Source organism: Pelobates fuscus, chromosome 2 (genome assembly GCF_036172605.1).
Source record: "Pelobates fuscus isolate aPelFus1 chromosome 2, aPelFus1.pri, whole genome shotgun sequence".
NCBI lineage: Eukaryota > Metazoa > Chordata > Amphibia > Anura > Pelobatidae > Pelobates > Pelobates fuscus.
The window spans coordinates 31,735,580-31,758,504 of NC_086318.1; the positions used below are offsets into that span (position 1 = coordinate 31,735,580).

Sequence of the window (22,925 nt, forward strand, 5' to 3'; positions counted from 1 at the left end):
CTTGCAGGGTCTAGCAAGCTTTTAACATAGCAGGGGATAAGAAAATCTTAATTAAACAGAACTTGCACATTATATATTCTGTAAATCAGAACAACTAAATGAATTTATTTTTAATTACTTTCCTTAACCTGCACTAATTTTGCACACATTATTATTTTTTATTTTTTTTGCTTTAATTTGATGTAACATATATATATATATATATATATATATATATATATAATATGTATATGTTACATCAAATTAAAGCCCTTTCTGTCCTTTAAAACGGTATATAATATGCGGCGGTGCAAGAAATTAGTCAAATGCAAATTGCAGTTGAACGCAAACAGCAAATAAAATGCAAAAAATGCTGTTGTCATTAAGTGAAAGACAAGCTTCTGAAGCTCTGTCCTTAAGGGGTTAAATGCATGTACAATTCATAATAATAATAACATAATGAAATAATATGTTTAAAAAAGCAAAACAAAAAAACCCTACATTTGTTCCCCCCTCCCTTCTGTTACATTTGGCCAAGGGACGGAGATATCCTGTTGGTCAAGTTAGCTGAGGGAGCTCTCTGGCTGCTGCTTCCGGGGAGCTCCGGCGTTACTCAGAGCATTGCCATGGTAACCCATGGCAACACTCTCAGTAATCGAAGCTCACAGGAGCATAGCATATGGCCCCCAGCAGGACGTGAGATCAGTAGCTCCCTGTACCGCTCTGCCTGTATCTAATCTCCTCACTGGCCCATAAAAGGACTTTGTTGCATATTTGGGCTGCGCTCACTGAGCGTCAGCCCTGCATTGGCCGGATTGGAAGATCCTTTGATCTCCCTGGTTGGCCCCGGCCCTTGGCCATTGCGGCCCACTGGACATTTGCACAGTTTGACCGATGGCCAGACCGGATCTGTCTCCAGCAGAAACCATATATTAGTTTGACAATTATTGTTTAGAGCTTTAGTTTGTTTACTGCTGTCTTATTTAGCAATTATACTGATATTGCAATTACAAGTTTAAAGGGACACTATATGGGCCCAAACAACTTCATCTCAATTAAGTGGTCTGGGTGTCATGTCTCAATCTGTGTTTTACCCGGCAATGTAAAACATTGCTGTTCTGCAGGAGAAGGGCTAGTTGCTGTCACTCTTCCTTCAAAACAGCCAAGAGGAAGAGACGATCTGTTTGGAGCAGCGATCCGTTTTGTTTTGACCTCTATTAGGAAAAAAAGAGTAATTTGTTACATGTGATTTTTAACAGAGGAAGAGGTTGTATTTTAGCTGTCTAAAGGAAAGACAAATATGTCGGTGGGGCCTGATGGAATACACTCAAAGTAATTAAAAGAGCTTAGCTGTGTAGTAGTAAAACCGTTAACTGATGTATTTAACCAATCATTAATGGGAGTAGTCCCAGAAAACTGGAAATTAGTCAATGTTGCACCAATTAACAAGAAAGGTAGTAGGGAGGAGTTAGACAACTACAGGCCAGTAAGCCTTATTTGAGTAGTGGATAAAGTGATGGAAACCTTGTTATAGGATAGGATTGTTGAACATCTAAAATCCCATGGAATTGATGATCGGAAACAACATGGGTTTACTTCAGGAAGATCATGCCAAACTGACTTATTGATTTTTTTATTTTTTTTTATTGGGTCGCTAAAATAGATCAGGGTGGTGCAGTAGACAAGGCTTTTGACACTGGTGCACATAGAAGGCTTATCAATAAACTGCAATCTTTAAGTTTGGATTCCAATATTGTTGAATGGGTAAGGCAGTGGCTGAGTGACAGGCAACAGAAGGTTGTAGTCAATGGGGTATATTTGAAGCAAGGGCTTGTCACCAGAGGGGTACCTCAGGGATCTGTACTTGGACCCATTCTCTTTAATTTTTTTATAAGTGATATTGCAGAAGGTCTTGATGGTAAGGTGTGTATTTTTGCTGATGATACTAAGATATGTAACAGGGTTGATGTTCCAGGAGGGATAAGCCAAATGGCAAATGATTTAGGTAAACTGGAAAAATGGTCAGAGTTGTGGCAACTGACATTTAATGTGGATAAGTGCAAGATAATGCATCTTGGACGTAAAAACCCAAGGGCAGAGTACAGAATATTTGATAGAGTCCTAACCTTAACATCTGAGGAGAGGGATTTGGTTATTTCTGATGACTTAAAGGTAGGCAGACAATGTAAAAGAGCAGCAGGAAATGCTAGCAGAATGCTTGGTTGTATAGGGAGAGGCATTAGCAGAAGAAAGAGGGTGGTGCTCATGCCATTGTACAGAACACTGGTGAGACCTCACTTGGAGTATTGTACACAGTACTGGAGACCGTATCTCCAGAAGGATATTGATACCTTAGAGAGAGTTCAGAGAAGGGCTACTAAACTGGTTCATGGATTGCAGGATAAAACTTACCAGGAAAGGTTAAAGGATCTTAACATGTATAGCTTGGAGGAAAGACGAGACAGGTGGGATATGATAGAAACATTTAAATACATAAAGGGAATCAACACAGTAAAGGAGGAGACTATATTTAAAAGAAAATCTACCACAACAAGAGGACATAGTCTTAAATTAGAGGGGCAAATGTTTAAAAATAATATCAGGAAGTATTACTTTACTGAGAGGGTAGTAGATGCATGGAATAGCCTTCCAGCTGAAGATATGGGTGAGTGTGACCCGGAATCTACCAATACGCGTTTTAATTGTTTGTGTTTATTGAAATGGAAATTCATCAAGTACAAGTATAAATAAAGCTGCAAAGGAAATATAAATAAATGCATCAAAATACAAAGTAATTTAAAAAAGAGAAAACAGGTTATAAAATGCAAACAGGTATTTCTATATAGGTTCACTCAGCAAGGCTATAGTAATGGGATTTCTTATCCTCATATTACATATTAAGCAGGCTATCTCACAGTCTCAGCATTAAACATGGAGGCAACCAATTTCAGTTTACTGTAATAATGAGAGCAGCTACCTTTGTCACCACTTATGCCTAGTTTGCCTGTTTTATGTTTGCACTGTTTTCTTATATTTTGTCCTGACATCTGGGTTTTACTCTCATCTGACTGGTTCCTCTCATTCATAGCAGCAACAACAAAAAAATGAGGGACCCGCACTCTCATCACCTGTAGACCTTGGCACACTACCTATGGCTGGCAAACCCCTAATCCATAGAGTAAAGCAAAGTAGTCCCAGCACTCAAGGTCTTCATCACCAGATTCATTGGAAAAACATGACAGATACAGAAATGTTTCGATCCCTTAAACTTGATAAAGATCCCTGAAGGGATAGAAACCTTGCTGTATCTCTCATGTTTTTCCCAATAAATCTGCTGATATATGAAGACCTTGAGTGCCTTGACTACTTTGCTGTTCCTATATGGTTCCTCTCATTAAGCATTACCTTAAGCTACTTTATATATTAGTCTTTTGAACTCATAGTCTGCAGATGAAAAAGATACATGTTTTTAGCCCACCATTGACATGCATTGTTCACCTTTATGATCGAATGTTGCTTAAAATGTAGTATGTTATGATAATTATATTTTACTAATGCTTGGATTACTTGCCTACTTACTACAATAAAATACCTTAATTAATCATAAAAAAAATTCAAATTGTATGTTGACAATCCCTTTATATCAGTCTTGTCTACACTGTAGCTGTATAGACTATATCACTGTAAAATGTATAAATTATTTTAATTACATATATTCCTATTCACAGAGCAAATTAATTATTATTATTTTTTTTTTTTTTACAGAGGTCAAATGCAATGATAGCATTAAATTGATTGGGAAAGAAGGAGACCGTGTAACAATTCCTTGTAGTGCTGTAAATAGTCAACAAACAGGGGATATTAACTACATTTGTAGTGGTGGAAGCTGGAAGCCGGAGCAAGATAATTGCGTCTCTGCAGCTCTCAACAGACTAAATGTGGATTTGCAGGTAAAATAAAATGAACTAGGATGCCAGGCATTTCCATGATTTGGTGGATAGACCATGTAGCTTAATTGTGCAGTTTAGAGATTGGCAAAGCATTTTCTATAGTTAGAAGCAGAATAATACAATTATATGTCCTAGTGTACAATTGTGTACCAGTTGTGGAGAGTTCTGTCTTTTATTTTGGTCATGATTTATAGCTGAATACCTTGAAGTTATACTTTAAGAGGGCTTTGTGAAATGTTCTTTTTATTTTTTATTTAACGTTTTAGTGCAGGTGTAACAGCATTATGAACAGAATGCATGTTGTTTAAGAACAGTATACAGCAAAAAAGAATACAATGTAAACAAAATGTAACATGTGGTGCAGCTATTTCATTACAACGTATGCGTTACATTGGCTTTTCCATATTATGCCTATGAATAATACATTTACAAACTTTCAAAACTGTAACAATGTGAACTGAAGGGGTGAGTTGAAGAGGGGGGGGAGGGGGGTAAGAGAAAGGGAAAGGATGTAGGGAATGGGGTGGGAGTGAGATGGAAGTAGCATCAATTCAAGTAATTATTATATCTATAGTGCTAGCAGCATAGAAGGTAATTCCTTTGCCCAACCGTCCATTAAGTAGCATAACATTCTAGACCTCATGGCATTTTTTTAATTTTTATTTTATTCTATGATTATAGCTGTCGGAGACATATGGTCAACTCAAAAGGGGTTGAATTAAGCTACCAGTTGATAACTCGCTACTGCCCCATCCTAGATCGATAGGGTGTGAAATGTTCTTTTATAGAGTTTTTTTTTTTTTTTTTTTTTTGAGCTAAACAACACCACCTTAATAAGTATGACAGAGAAGGGGTTGGAAGGGGATGGATGAATGGTTGGTTATTACTGTGTTAAAGGACCACTCTAGTGCCAGGAAAACATACTTGTTTTCCTGGCACTAGAGTGCCCTGAGGGTGCCCCCACCCTCAGGGTCCCCCTCCCGCCCGGCTCTGGAAAGGGGAAAAGGGGTAAAACTTACCTTTTTCCAGCGCTGGGCGGGGAGATCTCTGCCTCCGATCCTCTTCCGTTCCGCCCCGTCGACTGAATGCGCACGCGCGGCAAGAGCTGCGCGTGCATTCAGCCGGTCGCATAGGAAAGCATTTACAATGCTTTCCTATGGACGCTTGCGTGCTCTCACTGTGATTTTCACAGTGAGAATCACGCAAGCGCCTCTAGCGGCTGTCAGTGAGACAGCCACTAGAGGATTTGGGGGAAGGCTTAACCCATTAATAAACATAGCAGTTTCTCTGAAACTGCTATGTTTATAAAAAAATGGGTTAACCCTAGCTGGACCTGGCACCCAGACCACTTCATTAAGCTGAAGTGGTCTGGGTGCCTAGAGTGGTCCTTTAAGGATGGGTTGGTGACTCATGACTTGTATACTCCCTACGCACTGGCAGGGGGAGCTTTAACTCTTTTGGACCAATATTATCAATACCTGATAATTTAGATGTGAGAAATTTAGGGAAGTTCTTGAGTCAGAATCACTGGACACTCTCTGATCCTATAGTTATTAGAACCAAGGGACTGGGCATCCACTGGTTAATCAGTTTTTGTTGTAGTGGCTTAACGTCCATTATTTTATTGTCTTCTACCCCACCATGGTAGGTAAGAAAAAGAGTAACATTTCAACATTTACTAAAATCATGCATGTACTCTTACTGATCAGTGTAGAATTTTGCGCTAACTATAACAATTCAGTACAATCTGCAGATAGGAAACTGATAGCAGTTTTCAGTTTATAGACCAATCCAATTTACACATTCATTTTTTGAGGTTATCATCTTTTTAACCCAGTATATATATATATATTTTTTTTTGTCGATTTTATTGCTGCAAAAAGTAAAGATGTTTAAATGTTTAAAATGTAACTTGTCTCTCATGCCAAATTTTGCAGGGAAGACAGATCCGCTTAAAGTGCTGATTTAAACAGCTTCTTCTCATCCTTAGCAATATCGGTCTACAAGATATTGCTCTCTCCTGGTGCTCCTCCTACCTCTCCCAGCGCTCTTTCAGTGTTTCTTTCTCTGGCTATGTTTCTTCTCCCCTTCTCCTCAGTCCTTGGTCCCCTACTGTTCTCCATCTATACTGCCTCCCTTGGTAAACTCATTAGCTCCTTTGGCTTCCAATATCATTTCTATGCAGATGACACGCAAATCTACCTGTCCTCTCCTGATCTCTCCCCGTCCCTCTTGACTAGTGTCTCTCACTGCCTCTCTGCTGTTTCTAACTGAATGGCTGCCCACTTCCTTAAATTAACTTGACCAAAACTGAAATTCTGGTCTTTCCTCCCTCAAGTGTTGCTACTCCTGTGTCTGTCTCCCTCCAAGTCAATGGTGCTACCATCAGCTCCACCACGCAGGCTCGCTGCCTAGGTGTTCTCTTTGACTCCGAACTCTCCTTCAAGCCTCATGTTCAATCTATCGCCAAATCCTGTAATTTCCATCTCAAAAACATTGCGCGCATCCGCCCCTACTTAATGCCAGATGCGACTAAGGTCTTGGAAGGTTGCTCTCCTTCAAGACTTCTCAAGGGCTGCACCGTTCCTGTGGAACTCCTCCGTTAGATGCTCACCCAGTCTCCACTCCTTCAAAAAATCATTAAAAACCCACTTCTTCATAAAAGCGTATCAATTAAACTCTTAATAGCTCCCAACTGATTCCTCTTCTGCAACTGTCACTAGTCTAATACTATTCTTACCTTTTGTGTCATTTTACCCCACTCCCTCTAGCATGTAAGCTCATTGAGCAGGGCCCTCAACCCCTCTGTTCCTGTGTGTCCAACTTGTCTGGTTACAATTACATGTCTGTTCGTCCACCCATTGTAAAGCGCTGCGGAATTTGACGGCGCTCTATAAATAATATAATAATAATAATAATAATAATAATAATATAGAATGCTACTGTAGATACTTGTTACAATGTCAGTTTTTTACACTTATACTGTTACCAATTGCAAATATTACCCTTTATTTCCTCTAGATGGCAGTGCGCTGCTTTTGTATGTGCTGTCACATAGGGATATTTAACCTCAATAGCACTGCAACTCATCTATGGTTATTCACCCCTGTGATTATATCTCACACTTTGCATTGAGGCTTTCTGGCAACTTGTAAATTAATCTGATGGCCCGAGTGCATCTGTTCAAGAGCATGTATCAGGTTATATTAATTAGTTAAGCTGAAACCTGGCATTTTGACAATTATTTTCACATGCAACAAATAAACAATGCTGGTTTGTATCTGTTATGTAATAACTATGTGCATATATATATATATATATATTTATTGTTATATGGTTAATGTATGTTGCTTCTCTTCTCTTTTTTTATTTTAAGGCACTGACAAGCCCAGATTCTGAAGCCCAACTACCAGATTTGCTTGAAAATATTTCTGCACAAGTGAACAGTGAGTCGAGCAGCATAACAAACTCATCCAATAATTTAGCACTTGTAGTAAGCATGTTATCACAAGTTAATAACGTCGCCACAACAGTACAAAAATCATTAATGCAGGTAAGATTTATGTTCATTTAACATAAATAAATATCCCATGTGCTAATGTTAATAAGATTATGTTTATTCAGATCATTTGGGCATAAATTTGATAGAGAATAAGAAAAAAATAATTACCGTCTTTAGCATGAAGAGAAGATGTATGCTCAATGATGGGAGTAGCCAGGATCAGCTTTCCTATGTCTGCTGAGGTATAAAACAGTGACATTGAAATACACATTTTGTCTTTTAGTATTACAGATTCTCTTAGAAGCTGGTATGATCCACAAGATTCCCAATCTTCCTTTAAATACCCTTAATATGATCTCACTGCCCAAACCCACACGCCAAAGATACTCTGGCTTCACACGCAGTGGGTGGTCCAGCACACCAGATTTACAACCAAACTTTACTGTTTTATCAAAACAGGCACACAGGCCAAGTGCTGCTACATGGATCTCTAAAATAAATCATTAGTGGTGCAATGTATTTTTCAATATAATGTGTAGCATGTGCAAACTTTGTAGCTCTACAAATTCAATTCCAGACCATAAAAGATGACTAACAATAAAAGCTAGGTAAAAACACAAAACAAAAAAACATTTAAAAATGAAAGGCCCGGTTTGCAGTCAATACTTTAACTCCAAATACAGCATTATATGTATGGTAGGCAATATTTGTTTAAATAAAATGAGACACAATAACCACAGACAACGTTTATCACTTTTCAATGGACTTGGCCGTGGTGTTTATTCAAAGCTCAAAGGACTTACAACTATAACTTTGTAACCATACCCATATAACATATAACATATGGTTCACCAACTTAGAAAACGTTTAACTTTATTAACCACCAAATAGCCAGTCAGTCATAACTAACCTGACCGCCTTTTATTTAAAACTATTTACCACCATATCCATACTCAGAACTTGACTCTGATGATGACTTTTGTCCCAATGCTTCATAACACCACGACAATACAATTAACTAAAAGTAAAGGGAGAGGGTGTGGGGTCCATCGTTTCCTACTTCAGTCCACTCTGACAGGATTAAACTTGTGCTGCTTCGTTTTATACTGTTTCAGTTTTACTAATGAAAACAATACTATTATTATTATTAATATTATTTCCAATTTTGCAAGAATATTCGGAGCTAAACTGGAGAAAGCAAATTGGAAAAATAATCCCTCACTTAAAAATCTTTTCCTACTAGTGTAATGAAAAAGTATTCTGTATGATTGCATCAATTCAAATTAAAAAGGAAAGAAAGTATTTACAGTTAAAAAAAAAAAAAGTAGTATGTTACAATTGTGTCTCTATCAGCTGTATGTGATATTTTCTAAGAGTCTATAGCGAGTTCCCTTTCCTAGACTTTATTACTGAATTGCCTCTATAGGAAAACTCCATGAAAATCACTAGACATAGCAGCATTAACTTATGAGTTGCCATGGGGTAATGGATATCCCACGATAATCTGCTTATTTAATCATTAACTATCCTTGCTGTTAATAATGCATGCTTAAATATTATCTATCCGTAAAGAAAAAAAAATAAAAAAAAAAAGCCCGGTGGTGCGCCTCTATTAAGTCTGATACATATATGTAGCAAAGTAGATCGCAGGAGCCACACTCACTCCCAACGGCCACAGGTGCTCCGGAGCAGGACCAGCAATCCCACCACGACACGGCAAACAAGAAAAACTCACAGGCACTCCAAATGTGAAGCCGCAGGCAGATTTATTGCAACAAAATGCACAGCAACGTTTTGACCTAACTAGAGGTCTTTGTCAAGCGGATTGGATTCAGTTTAGTGAGCACAGTTTCTGATATATTATAGAGAACTAGGCAGGGATACAGCATTGCATGTTGTATACACATGCAATGCTGCTTTCGCTACTCTTACGTGGTCTTATGTGTTCCTAACTTGCCCCTCTACAGTCTATAATGAATGCGGCAGCGAGGCTCTTTTTTCTGTCCGCCTGTACCTTCCACACCTCCCCCCTCTCTCAGGCCCTACACTGGCTTCACTTAAAATATAGGGCTCAATTTAAGATTAATATACAGAAAGGGTTTTCATTTAATATCCCATATTTATACCTAACACAACATTATATGTTAGTAAAATGTACGTGTGCATAAAAAAAAAACATTTTCACATTTTTGCTTATATAAATTTGTACATATACGTATGTGCAACTAAATAAAAAAAAAATACATCAAATTTTTAATCTAAATACATTTTTGGTGGTTAACACTAGACATGTGCAAGGATAAAAAATAAGTGTCAGTTTCGTTAATTCCAAAAATATCTACTTAGGGTACCAAACTAGACATTGTTTAGTAGATGGCTATATGGAGGCAAAAGCAAGCCATTAATTTATAAAGAGAATTAGTAAGCCTAAGCCTTAATTCAAAGGCATTTGCAAGCTCTTGACTTTATGCAGAGGTATAGCAAAGCTTTGGGCTTGTCTTTGCCTCTATACAAAGGCATACGTGTGTTTGTGTCTCCATGTTACTGTGTTCTCCAATTTTTGAAGAAAAGGGAAAATAAAATCCTATAAATTCCATTGTGCAGGCCTGTGAAAATTGCTGTCCGGCAGTACAGTGTTTTTAAAAGTCACAAGGGCAGCACTTTTCACCTTTTGTACAACAGCATTACAAAAACCTTTTTTTACAAAAATAAAATAAAATCATTACGCAAACTGATGTGCAGGGTGTGAAAAGTGCTGCCACGCCTATAGTGTCACTTTTCACATCCTGCACAAAAGCAAAATAATACAATTTTCCACAAATTTGGTATCCATTTAAGGATACCAAAATCAATTTTCCACACTAAATTTGGTATCCGATTTAAGGATACCATATAAAGGAGCCATCTGAGAAATGGCATCCTAATTCGGTATCCTAAGTTGGGAAACCACACATCAAGGCACCAAATTAAGGGGAACTATCTACTAAAGAGCTGAAAGAGGAAAATAACAAAATTGTTTCTTAAATGTGTTCTTTTAGTTGCTTAATAGTGAAGTCCCTAATCCAGTATCCTTAATTATGGCAATCCAAGGTAAGGAAACCATATTAGGCAGATATCTACTAAACAGCTGAAAGATCAGAATTAGAAGGGGGGAAAAAAGCTTAACACAATGCATATAATAACTACCAGTCTCACATTAATTTCACTGTTTTCTTTCTAGAATTTCCTTTCTACAGTCAACGTTGTAGTTAACGATTCATCTGTTGCTGCTTGGAAAAATGCACCGGATCAAACCGCACAAAGTTCAAATCTACTTCAGTCCGTGGAAAACTTTGCTAATAAACTTGTTTTCAATGTAACGGTATCCATAAAAGCTAACACAAATGTCCAGTTAGCAGGCCTTATTGTAGATCAAAACACAAATACATTTCAAGAAAATTTCACTTTTGATGGTAATTTGACAGGCAATGTTTATACAAACACTCTGAAGCATATTCCACCGAACTCAAGCATTGTGAGCATTGCATATTCAACCTTAAAGGACATTATACCTACCGGAAATAATACACAGGTATTGAATGGTCTTGTCATGACTACTACTATTTCTAACAGAACCAGTACAGAGGACTTTAAAATTTCAATGAACTTTAAAACGAGCAATAACTCGTTAAAGAATCCCAAATGTGTTTTCTGGAACTTTACCACAGAGTCTTGGGATGGTGCTGGGTGCAGCATTGTAGGAAATAATTCGGACAATGTATCATGTGAATGCACCCACTTGACTTCATTTTCAATTCTGATGTCGTATGGTGACCCTAAACCGAAACCTGTAATTGAAGTAATAATATTGGACTATATAACTTACATTGGTGTTGGAATTTCCATGCTTAGTTTGGTTATTTGTATCTGTGTCGAAGCCACAGTGTGGAAGTCAGTGACAAAGAACAAAACCTCTTACATGCGTCATGTTTGTATAATAAACATCGCAGTATCGCTCCTGCTTGCGGATATTTGGTTTATTATCGGAGATGCATTGACTCCAAAGTCAGGAGTACCTGTATCAGATGCCTGTGTGGCTACCACCTTCTTTACACATTTTTTTTACCTGTCCGTGTTTTTCTGGATGCTAACGATGGGGCTTATTCTCTTCTATCGCCTTGTTTATGTTTTGCATGACATGAGTAAAACTAATATGATGACTATATCATTCGCTCTGGGCTATGGATGCCCTCTGGTTATTTCGGTAATTACTGTGGCTGTCACCCAGCCAAGAAACTTATATACATCAAGCAATGCATGCTGGCTGAACACAACGGAGAGCAAAGCATTCATTGCATTTGTGGTGCCAGCGTTAGCAATTCTGCTTGTGAACGTCATGATTGTTTTTGTAGTTCTGAAAAAACTCTGCAGACCTGCTGTTGGAGACAAACAAAAAAAGGACGACTCAAGCACGTTGAAACACATTGCAAAATGCATTCTGATTTTAACTCCCCTGCTTGGTCTCACCTGGGGATTTGGTATTGGAACAGTGGCTAGCCAGGAAACATGGATCCATGGTATTTTTGCAGCTCTCAACTCACTTCAGGTAAGCCAAGTTAAAATTCTATAGAAAAATATAAACAATTTTAAATGTATATTATATTTAATCTATTTAAAATTAATTTTTTCCCCATTTGGTTCCACAAAGCTATGCTTTTCTACCATATAAACAGTGCAAGCTGTTCCACTTTTTTTTTTTTTTTTTTTAAGGAAAGAAATGCTTAAACAGAGAAGTTTGAATATATATATGAAAGTTATGAGAATTTCCTATTTTACTTTTGCAGACAGATGGCAGCCATTAGTTCATTATCATGCATATATTTTCTGGTCTGATCTTAATTTCAATAGTATTCTGAAAATGGTTTGACTCCTTTCCATGGGAAGGTACCAGGGGACCCCTGGAACCATAACCACTACAGCAAAAGGCTTAGAATTATCCTTAATGTTGGCTTTTATTTTGTTTCTAAGGTCAAGTTTAACCAAATTACCAAATTTTTAAGAATATATGCCTTTGCTTTATGTTGCATTTCTTACAGGGTTATTTGATAAAGTGATAACTTAAGGTGAATTCAAAGTGAGGTTCAAATACAAGGTCAGTTCAGCTACTCTGGCCTTGAATTTGAAATTAACTTTTGATTTTCACGTTAGTAAATAATCCTGTTAATTTCAGAATGGAGTTCATTTACCTATATTTTACCTACCAATATACGGAATTAAATGTATGTTGACCCTGTTTGAATGCAATGTTTAGATAAGGCATATCAAAATATACCTAGCATTTCATAAATAATACTTATGTTTACATTTCCAATTTTCACTGCAAATGTCCATTAGAGCTTCTGTTTAGAATTCTTACCAAACCAGGAAGTGACTCAGACGACCTCAAAGCCATTAATTTTCATTGTTGCTGAACATATTGTATAAACTCTTGCTTGATGGAACATTTAGTTGGCAGTACTTACATTTATCAGAATAGATACATGCAACTAATCGCTAATCTGATAGCACATGCACTAAAGCCAGAACTGTGAAAGTACCTGTTGGGATACTTCATACAAGTAATTAGAAAGGAAGAGAGGAAGCATTAGATTCCTCCTGTGATATCTGTTAATAGGCAGGTGGGGTTATAGCTATTTTCGGTGCAGTATATAGTGCAGTTTACGAAAAATGCCTAAATGTCCTAAAGTATTTCAGTTTATTTGTATGGCTACACATATAATGCTAGTGTATGAGATAATTAACAGGTGAACAGGCAGTGATTCTACATATAAACCGGCCTGCTTCTATTAGTTTACAGTATCCTAATTATATAATGATACTGAATATATCTTAAAACTGTATGATTGTGCCATAAAGTTAGGATTAACAACAATTTAGAGTATTATGAACGAACCGCTTAAACTAGAACTTAACATCTTTAAATTTTTAGTATCATGTTGATTTATCCTCTATATTAGGGGTGCCCAAAAGGTATACCCCCCCAGATATTGTAGAAGTACAACTCCCATGGTGCATTGCGTGCCTTTAGAATGACAAGGCATCATGAAAGCTGTAGTTTTAAAACATCTGGGGGATTAACGTTTTGGGCACCCCTGCTCTATATTTAACAAATATGTGCTTTTGAAGTCTGAAAAATAAAATGTAATGTAGAATTCTCACTGATGTGTTTACAGCTATACTTGTACTGAGTGTATTATAAATATCAAGTTGTATCAAACAAGCTTCAGTAATAGTTGTATTAAACATACAAATTCATAGATAGTAGCCATATTTCTGTAGGAATTGAAAAATATTTGTTGTTTTACTGTTTTTCAGGGTTTATTTATTCTGCTGTTTGGGTGTTTGATGGACAAAAAGGTAAGCTCTCAGCATATTTGTATACATTACATTACTCACTTATCTAACGTGGACTTTTGCAGGATGAGAAAATTTAGCTCATCAAAAAAACTGAAGAAATTTTAGGATGCACAAATATCTGCCATATATGCCGGTCCAGCTTGGCCGAATTTCTGTGCAGAAAAATTGATTCATTAGAACTGAAAGAGATATCAATAATGGCCCTATCATTGTGCTGCAAAATGTATACATAATTTAATATTAGCAGTACACCGATTAGATAATTTTCACGCCATTTGGTTTACAAATCAAGTGAGCAAAAATAACCAAAAGATAGAAAAAGAGGAGAAACTGCTGAATTAGATTCTGTTTTTTTATATTATACATTTATTGAACATAAACTATATAAATAAATATATATATATATATATATATATATATATATATATATATATATATATATATATATATATATATATATATATATATATATATATATATATATATATATATATATATATATATATATATATACCTATTGCCTCCCTCCAATAGGCCCTATTGTCTACTTTTCACTTGATTTGTGAATAAAATCCACATTTAGCGACTGTCTCTTAACTATCAACCATCTTTTTCCTCCTCACTTTCTTTGGTGCCATGGATGGAATTATGAATCACAAATCAAAACAAACATGCTCTGCCATTGCGAGTTATGGTTGGTTTGTGATTCATGGAACATTTCAGCTCACAGTTTGGGAATTTGTCTGATTATCCGACTGGCCCAAATTCAAATGAATTGCAGTCAGACCAAAACAAATCTTAAAAGTGTAAAATGCTATTTTAGTTCATTTTTTTTTTTTTTTTACTCTACAGGTACGAGAGGCTTTGTTCCACACATTCTCACTGTCCAGATTCACTTCACAACAGACCAAGGTATGCCTCACCAAAAAAAAAAAAAAAAAAAAAACTTTGTGGGCTTTGTGGTTTTCAGTTTTTACATATTTCTTAACCCCTTAAGGACCAAACTTCTGGAATAAAAGGGAATCATGACGTGTCACACACGTCATGTGTCCTTAAGGGGTTAAAGGACCACTATAGTGCCAGGAAAACATACTCGTTTTCCTGGCACTATAGTGCCCTGAGGGTGCCCCCACCCTCAGTGTCCCCCTCCCGCCGGGCTCTAGGGGGAAGAAGGGGTTAAACTTACCTCTTTCTCCAGCGCCAGGCGGGGAGCTCTCCTCCTGCTCTCCTCCTCCTCGGCTGAATGCGCATGCGTGGCAAGAGCCGCGTGCACATTCAGCCAGTCTCACAATGCTTTCCTATGGACGCTGGCATCTTCTCACTGTGATTTTCACAGTGAGAAGCATGCAAGCGCCTCTAGCGGCTGTCAATGAGACAGCCACTAGAGGCTTGATTAACCCTAATATAAACATAGCAGTTTCTCTGAAACTGCTATGTTTATAGAAGAAAGGGTTAATCCTGGCTGGACCTGGCACCCAGACCACTTCCTTAAGCTGAACTGGTCTGGGTGCGTATAGTGGTCCTTTAAATTTTATACTGGAAATCATAAGGATATAAGTATTTACGTTAGTTCATTAAACTAGAAATTCTCGCTGACCTTGAGCCGCAGTGGCGTACATAACGGGGTCGCAGGGGTCCCCTGCGACACGGTATGTACCCAGTGTGTCCAGCCTTTTCTCCTGGGGGGCCACCTCAGGGCCCCCCGAGGCTGGCCCTGGTGTCACCGGGTGGACCAGCTGGCGGGCGCGCGAGGGATCAGTCTCCCCTGAGTGCTCTCTGTTCAGCTCCCTCGCGCACCGCACTGATGCCGGAGCCAGAATATGACGTCATATATATTACGCGAGGGAGCTAAACAGGGGAGAGTGCTCCCTCGTGCGCCCACCAGCTTGACTGCCTGGTGACACCACTGGACCCCAGGCAATCCCATCAGCACTCCCAAAGGTAAGGAGGCTGGGGGATTAAATAAAAAAAAACCTGTGTGTGTGTTAGTGTTAGTGTGTGTTAGTGTTAGTGTGTGTTAGTGCTAGTGTGTGTTAGTGTTAGTGTGTGTTAGTGTGTGTGTGTGTGTGTGTCTGCTAGTGAGTGTCAGTGAGTGTGTCTGTTATTGAGTGTGTGTCTGCTAGTGAGTGTCAGTGTGTGTGTCTGTTAGTGAGTGTGTGTTTGTCAGTGAGAGTGTATGTTTTGTAAGTGAGTGTGTATGTGTGTCTGTCTGTCAGTGAGTGTGTATGTATGTATGTCGCTGTGTGTGTCTGTTAGCTAGTGTGTATGTGTCTGTTCGTGAGAGTGTGTGTGTGTGTCTTCAGCACTTACCTTTCTCCACGGATCAATTTTCGCACCGGGGCCCCATGGGTCGTGTGTACGCCACTTCCTGGTGGATTTCTGAATGTTTCTGAATTGGGTCAATTGGGTCATTTTTTACCTAAAATATTCAATCAATTTGTTAATGTCTGTAGTGTTTTATTAAAAGTTTGAACTCTTTAACAAGACAGTGTCAGAACAGTGTTCAAGAAATGAAACAAGATGATTTAATCATCAATGGGTCCAGGCTCTACATTTCCTACATTTATATGTGTATGTGTGTGTATGTGTGTGTGTATATATATATATATATATAACAAATAAAAACACAGAAAAGAGAGCGCACAAAAAAACAATATCAAATACTAACAGTGCTTAGATATTCAATAGTCTAGCAGCTCCACAAAACAAGAATATTCCCTAATTCTCAACAATTCATACATAAAAACAAGTGGCAGAGCTTAGTGAATAATCACCTGAAATAGTATTCAGAGAACACTTAATATTACACAGAGAAATTATTGCTCAAATATATTACAAAATCCAACCAATAGTAGAGTCCTATAGTAGAGGTGGTCTAGTAGAAAACTGGGTACTTGGATGTTCCGTTTCAATATTCACTTCCAATATGATACTTTGTTACATACAGTCCCTTTTCAATTACCTTAAAAGATAGAATAAAACATATATAGTGTAATTATGTTTAATCAGATATCCCAAACCCTACCCCTCATAGAAACTCTTACAGGATAAAAATGTGATTACTGTCTCCATTAACCACAATAAAAGCATAAGTAGAAATCATAGCAGCATGCAGAGTTATCGCTCCACCGGTGTGTTCCATGCCACCAGTTTCCTTTTAGTGCAGGAATCAGTGTGTGGTCCGGGGAGACACTGAAACTCCTCGCTGCTGTAATCCTCGTGCTGTTACAACAGTTCACAAGCCACTTTCGCATCAACATGTTTCGCCTGTTATCCACAGTCTTTTTAAAGATAGTCCATCTTGAAAAAATCCTGAGGATAACAAGCGAAACATAGTCTATCTTGAAAAAGCCAGAGGATAAGTGTTACCTCTGAATACTCTTTCAGGGGATTATTCACAAAGCGCTGCCACTTGTATGTATGCGTATATATATATATATATATATTACACCTATATATATACACTTTTATACAATATATATACACCTCTTCTATAGTGAGTAGGGTTCTTGAGCTGTGTAACAAGCTTCAGAATTTCTGATGACAGTCCTGAGGAAGCTATAACAGTTCTTTCAGATGCAGGTCACTAGGTGAGATGGTTACAAGACGCATACAATGGACATGGAGGTGAACAGTTGGGGTAGTGGACAAAGTGGGGTAACCATTTTTTAGGGGTACGTGTCTATGCCGCAGTCACTGTCCTATGCAGAACAGTTGACAATTCATCAGGCTACATGCTGTTTAAATGAGTCTTAATTAAAGCAGTTCCAGATGTTGGTAATGTGCAAATTTAAAATATCGAGTTATCACTATAAACCATCTTATTAACCCCTTAAGGACCAAACTTCTGGAATAAAAAGGAATCATGACATGTCACACACGTCATGTGTCCTTAAGGGGTTAAGGACATGGAGTTGACTGAACTGTATTAACAATATACTGAAATGTGTAGAATATATTCATATAAACACTTTAGTGTTTTCAGATTGATTTGATTCTTATTTGTTAACATTCTGTCTCTCATCTGGTAATTTATTACAGACTACCAACACCAACTCTTCAGATTCTCCATTCCCTAAGACAGTCATGAACAAAGGAGTCTTCAATCTGTTTCATAAAAAAGGTGAGAATTTAAACATTCCAGTGGCTGAATTCAAAGATGTTTCAAAACTGCATTTTGTTGTAGGAAAGGGAAGCAGTTTCTAGCATTTACCACTATGGACGTGTTGCTCATTAACACAGAACATGACCATTTAACAGACAATCACATGTTTATGTTTATTACATTTATATGAAACTTAGTGATTTTTTTTCCAATAGAATATTTCACTTTTAAGCCATGTTGGGTTAGACTCTCCTGTTATCTGACCAACTGCTCTGTAAACTAAAATGCCCGCTGCAGCAATTTCACACAGAGCAATTACAGCATCAGTTAGCAGCAGTTGGTTAGTAGAGCCTGACATAACATGGCTGCTCAGCCAGTTAAAAAATCTAATTTTCTGAAAAAAAAAAAAAAAATCAATATACCTTATTTAAAACAAAACATTACATTTCATTATATCTAATACATAAAAAAACAAAAAACTAACAATAAGTGAAATTGATATGACAAGCTTTCCATAAAAAATATCTAATGTATATCACAGGCATTGCTAGAATGACAGAAGTCCAAAAAAAAAAAGCGATGACCCTCTACCATTGTCCTTTTACATCACCACCCCTTAACCATGTTAACTTAGGCTTACCTCATTTGGCCCCTACTTTCCCTGCATAGACTCAACTTTCTGTCCATCTCCAGACTATCCCCTTAGAGTTATAATTACCATTCAGAAAACACAAGAACTCTTAGTCTATCACCTTCCCCAATATCCCCCCACAAACACCCCTTCCTCAATATCCCCTGCAGCCAGACAGAGTGTGTTCATATAGAGATGGAACACAAGTTAAGCTCCAAGTTAAGTACTAGATCAGACCTCAAACCCCCACTTGAGCAACACTCATATTATATGACAGTTTTTGGAATTCTGTTTGCCAAACCACCTTTCTCCATTAACATAGAACTGTCATTGTTTTTGGCTGGGTATATCTTAGTGAAACTATTTTGTTTGTTTTACAAACATTTTATTGAGAAAAGGAGGGGGTAAACAGATGGTCTGCATAAAACATGCAAAGTCAATACAACAGTGTACATATGATAATTAACGATAACACTACAATAAATATACAGATAGAAGAATATAAATAATGTGTTTTTTATGCTAAAAGCCAAAATTAAAAAAATACCAGTCCCTTTCCTGTAAATTAAATTTGCCGCCATATTTCATGGTGTGAGCAAGAAACTAGATTTTATTTTTTGGGGGGGAATGAAAATAAATCCTGAAGCATTTAGACGCATACTAAATCAGCTTATTTGTATTTTACTTTTTCTTTTACAGGAGCTTACAACATTTCTTCAGCTCACGTGAGTTCTTCAAGCGACATTCCATCAAATTCATATTCACTACTTCACTGACAGTGAATTGAAATTCCAATGAAAATTCTGATGCATTTGATTTTTACTTGGATATTGTGATTTTCATAAACAAATACTGTATGCACTTTATTTCATTTGCCAAAGCTCCTGACACCCTTTCAGTACATGGAACATAGAATTATGGGGTTTATTGTCAAACCTCCGTAAATGTAAGATTAAAAGTCCTCACCGTGTGAAAGATATTCATAGCACTGATAGTTCATGTGTTTCTTTTCTTTCAAATGTGATTATCATTCACTAGCTAGACCTCTTGAGCTGTTGATGAATCACAGTCCCTCTAAATTATACTCGTAAAAAGGAAGTGGTGAGTGTTGTGGGAATTATTCATGGATATGGCAGTGAGGGGATCTCAAAACTGGATGTCTGCTGACTGCTGAAATAATGTTCATTTTCAACTCCACTGACTTTCAAACTCATTTTCACAAATTTAGATTAGTCTATTTTTTTATTCAGCTGGGCACACCTATAGGTCTTCAAGCACTGGTTGTTCATGAATGATGTAGCGTCAATAGATAACTATAAGTAGGTGATGTAATGATAATTCATATGCTGTATCTGGCCCACTGTAACAAGCTCCTGAATATCTTCTGCAAAACAATCTTTAACTTTCAATAACATTTATATGCCTGACTTTTGATTTAATGGAATACTGTAGTTCCCGTCTGTAGGGGAAACATATTTAAGGTATTACAGAACTTTATTTTGGAGAAGGAATATTATCTTCAATTCTGGCTATTCATACAGTCAGGATGTTCCACAGAAATCACCCCATAGTTGTTTATTGCATTTATAACCTGGGGTTTTTTAACATCAGGCAAAATAGTTCTTAAAGGTATATTTATGTAAATTAGAATGAAGAATTTATTTTTGAATTTCCACAATTTTTAGACCAGAATTCCCACGTTTCTATTTTGACTGTTTTGGTCTTAAATTGTTCACTTCTCCACAAATGAAAATGCTTAAAGCATCACAGTATGTGCATACTCGTTAGGGTACTCAAGGAAGTGGATTTGCAACCACTGTTTCTGTAAACTATTTATTTGATAAATTACATGTGTCAAGATTTTCAGTCAACCTTATATTTACTACATATTATTATTATTACACACTCCTGAATTATTTTCTATACTGATGGTGACTCAATGAATGTAGCTATGGACTATGGGGTCTATTCCCGCACAGAATTAGAATTGGAAATTTTAGGCCATGATGGGCAAATGGAGAATCTCCCATTGAAACTATTTTGGCCTAAAAATCTCTTATTAGTTCTCTACAATTCAGATTGCCCCTTCCAGAAAATCCCTGTTTTTTTCTGACATATGATGGCAGTATGTATGGGTGGTGCTTCCTAATTGGGACAAGCATCTGCAAGATAGGTAATTAAGAAAAGTCCCTCCCCTTTACCCTATAAAGGTCTTCCCCTGGAAAACCCACCTCTCGTAATTCTATTTCACGTTTTTTCGTCAATCATAATGGCCTATGCTTCAGTAGTTTTGATTCGCCAGCATCTTTCTCAGCGCATTCCACAAAGGCAATGGCCACTTCGTGGGCAGAGAAAGCTCTTACTTCACCCGAAGTAATCAACATGGCTGCTGCTTGGTCAGCTTTTAGCACCTTAACAAAACGTCAGGCATTTTCAGGCTAGATGTACTCACTGCTTCTAAAATTGCATTAGGGCGTAGGTACTTCAAGCTGTTTAGGCATAAGGCCCATCCGATTGGGGATCTTGCTATATCTCATACATACTGCCACCATATGTCAGAAAAAACTGAAATGTTTAGTCACCGTAAATAATTTTTCTTATTATGGTGGCAGTACAAATCTCCCACCCTCTAAATTACAATTTTGTTTACAGTGTGTGGCTTAGGTGTGTATTCTTGCTACGACTGAGGTGGGTTTGCCGGGGGAAGCCCTTTATAGGGTAAAGGGGAGGGACTTTTCTTAATTACCTATCTTGCAGATACTTGTCCCAATTAGGAAGCACAACCCATATGTACTGCCACCATATTAAGAAAAAAATAATTTACGGTGAGTAAAAATTTCATTTTTTTCTTAGAACCTTGCAAATTGCATATTGTAATTACAAACTTGTATGCTCACATCGGCAAATTTTAAAATAACTTTACAGTTTTAAGAATATTGATTTTCTATTTTTTTTTGGCATCACATATTTATTTAAGTGTAAGTAGTCCCTCCCCTTTAAATTTTTATTTTATTTTATATACTGTGTCTACAAATGTGTGTATCTATTAATTGTATATCTACCTGTTGTTTGAGTTTCATACTAACAAAAGATCCAGTTGTGAAAGGGACACATTTCTGCACAAACCACTTAAAGCAAAGAATCACATTATTTTAAATGTTTGTACATAATTTAAGAATAAGAGAAGTTCTAAGTCAAGTTTGAAAATGATGGAATCTGCTTTTCCATGTTAGGCATCATACACGTATAATGTGAAATTATACATCTATGATAAGCAAAGTGTTTCGGGCAATCAGAATACGGATAAAAATTAATTGAATTAATACTCGGTAACAATGAGGGAGAAAGCAGGAGAAGATGAACTTGATGCCTTTTGAGAAAGCCCATTGGTGTTAGAGTTTGAAGTATATTAGCAAAATACCTTTGTGATAACGGTCAAGGCAAATCCCATTATATTGTGTAGTCACTGAGCAGTTAATAACTGCTGGATTGTCTGAATATGTATGGACTGATTTTATGTGCTGCGTGTCCATTAATGCAAATAGATGAATGTGAATAAAAAAAATAAAAAATAGAGATGATTACTTTAAACGCTGGGTGACCTTGAAACAGGTCGTCATATTTCCCATGGGCAGAGGAGTTAGGAATGAGCTAAGCAATAACAAACACATCTAGCTCTCTGAGTGCCAGTAGTGTAAGCAAGCTGGTTTATTTAGGCTTCTTTTGGATCAGCACCAGAAACCTGTAAAGTAAAAGCTTGAATTGTGGACTTTTTTCTTTAAACTATAATAATATGTAACTATTTGAGAGTCATTTTATTTTATTCACTGAACCCCATAACTATGGGGGAGAGTTATCTGGGCAAAAGAGAAGTTCCAATTTAGGGAAAAGTTTTAAATAAGAAGCAATCGCAATGGCAACCAGTAGACTGCCCGTCAACATTTTGCCCTTTTCCCCAAAATTGCACGTTATGCCTTAATAAAGCACCCCCCTATATTTGGTAAATCACAAATGTTTTGTCACTGTATCATTACTGTATCATTGTTTTTTCCTATTTGGTTAATGTGAAATGTAATACATTACTTTACTGTATTTTTTTATTCTGTATTATACATTACTATATATAAATTGTCTATAAAATCTACAAATAAACTATTGACAAAAAGAGCTTTTGTGAGATTTTTGTTATTTAACGTGTAAAATAACATCGTATTCGTCAGTCGAGTTTATTCACCAGCTGTCAAAATTTTAGTAGCTAAAATTAGTGCGTTCATTCATTAAACAGTGATATCTGGGAAACTTAAAAAAAAATAATAATAATGAGCGTATTCTACTCCTATATTTTTGCTTTATGTTTGGAAA

The 22,925-nt window shown here is 37.0% G+C and overlaps 1 protein-coding gene across 1 annotated transcript in view; it reads left to right on the forward strand.

The window, feature by feature from the left end:
* LOC134586120 (adhesion G protein-coupled receptor F5-like) overlaps nucleotides 1-19,711 on the forward strand; it is a 113,597-nt gene extending 93,886 nt beyond the window's left edge. Inside the window, exons 17-22 of the mRNA XM_063441630.1 lie at nucleotides 7,306-7,482; nucleotides 10,652-12,016; nucleotides 13,786-13,827; nucleotides 14,680-14,739; nucleotides 17,869-17,950; nucleotides 19,263-19,711. Of these exons, the coding sequence (XP_063297700.1) occupies nucleotides 7,306-7,482; nucleotides 10,652-12,016; nucleotides 13,786-13,827; nucleotides 14,680-14,739; nucleotides 17,869-17,950; nucleotides 19,263-19,339 (1,803 nt within the window). The 3' untranslated portion in view covers nucleotides 19,340-19,711. The remainder of the gene's footprint in view (nucleotides 1-7,305; nucleotides 7,483-10,651; nucleotides 12,017-13,785; nucleotides 13,828-14,679; nucleotides 14,740-17,868; nucleotides 17,951-19,262) is intronic.
* The last annotated feature ends 3,214 nt before the right edge of the window (nucleotides 19,712-22,925 follow it).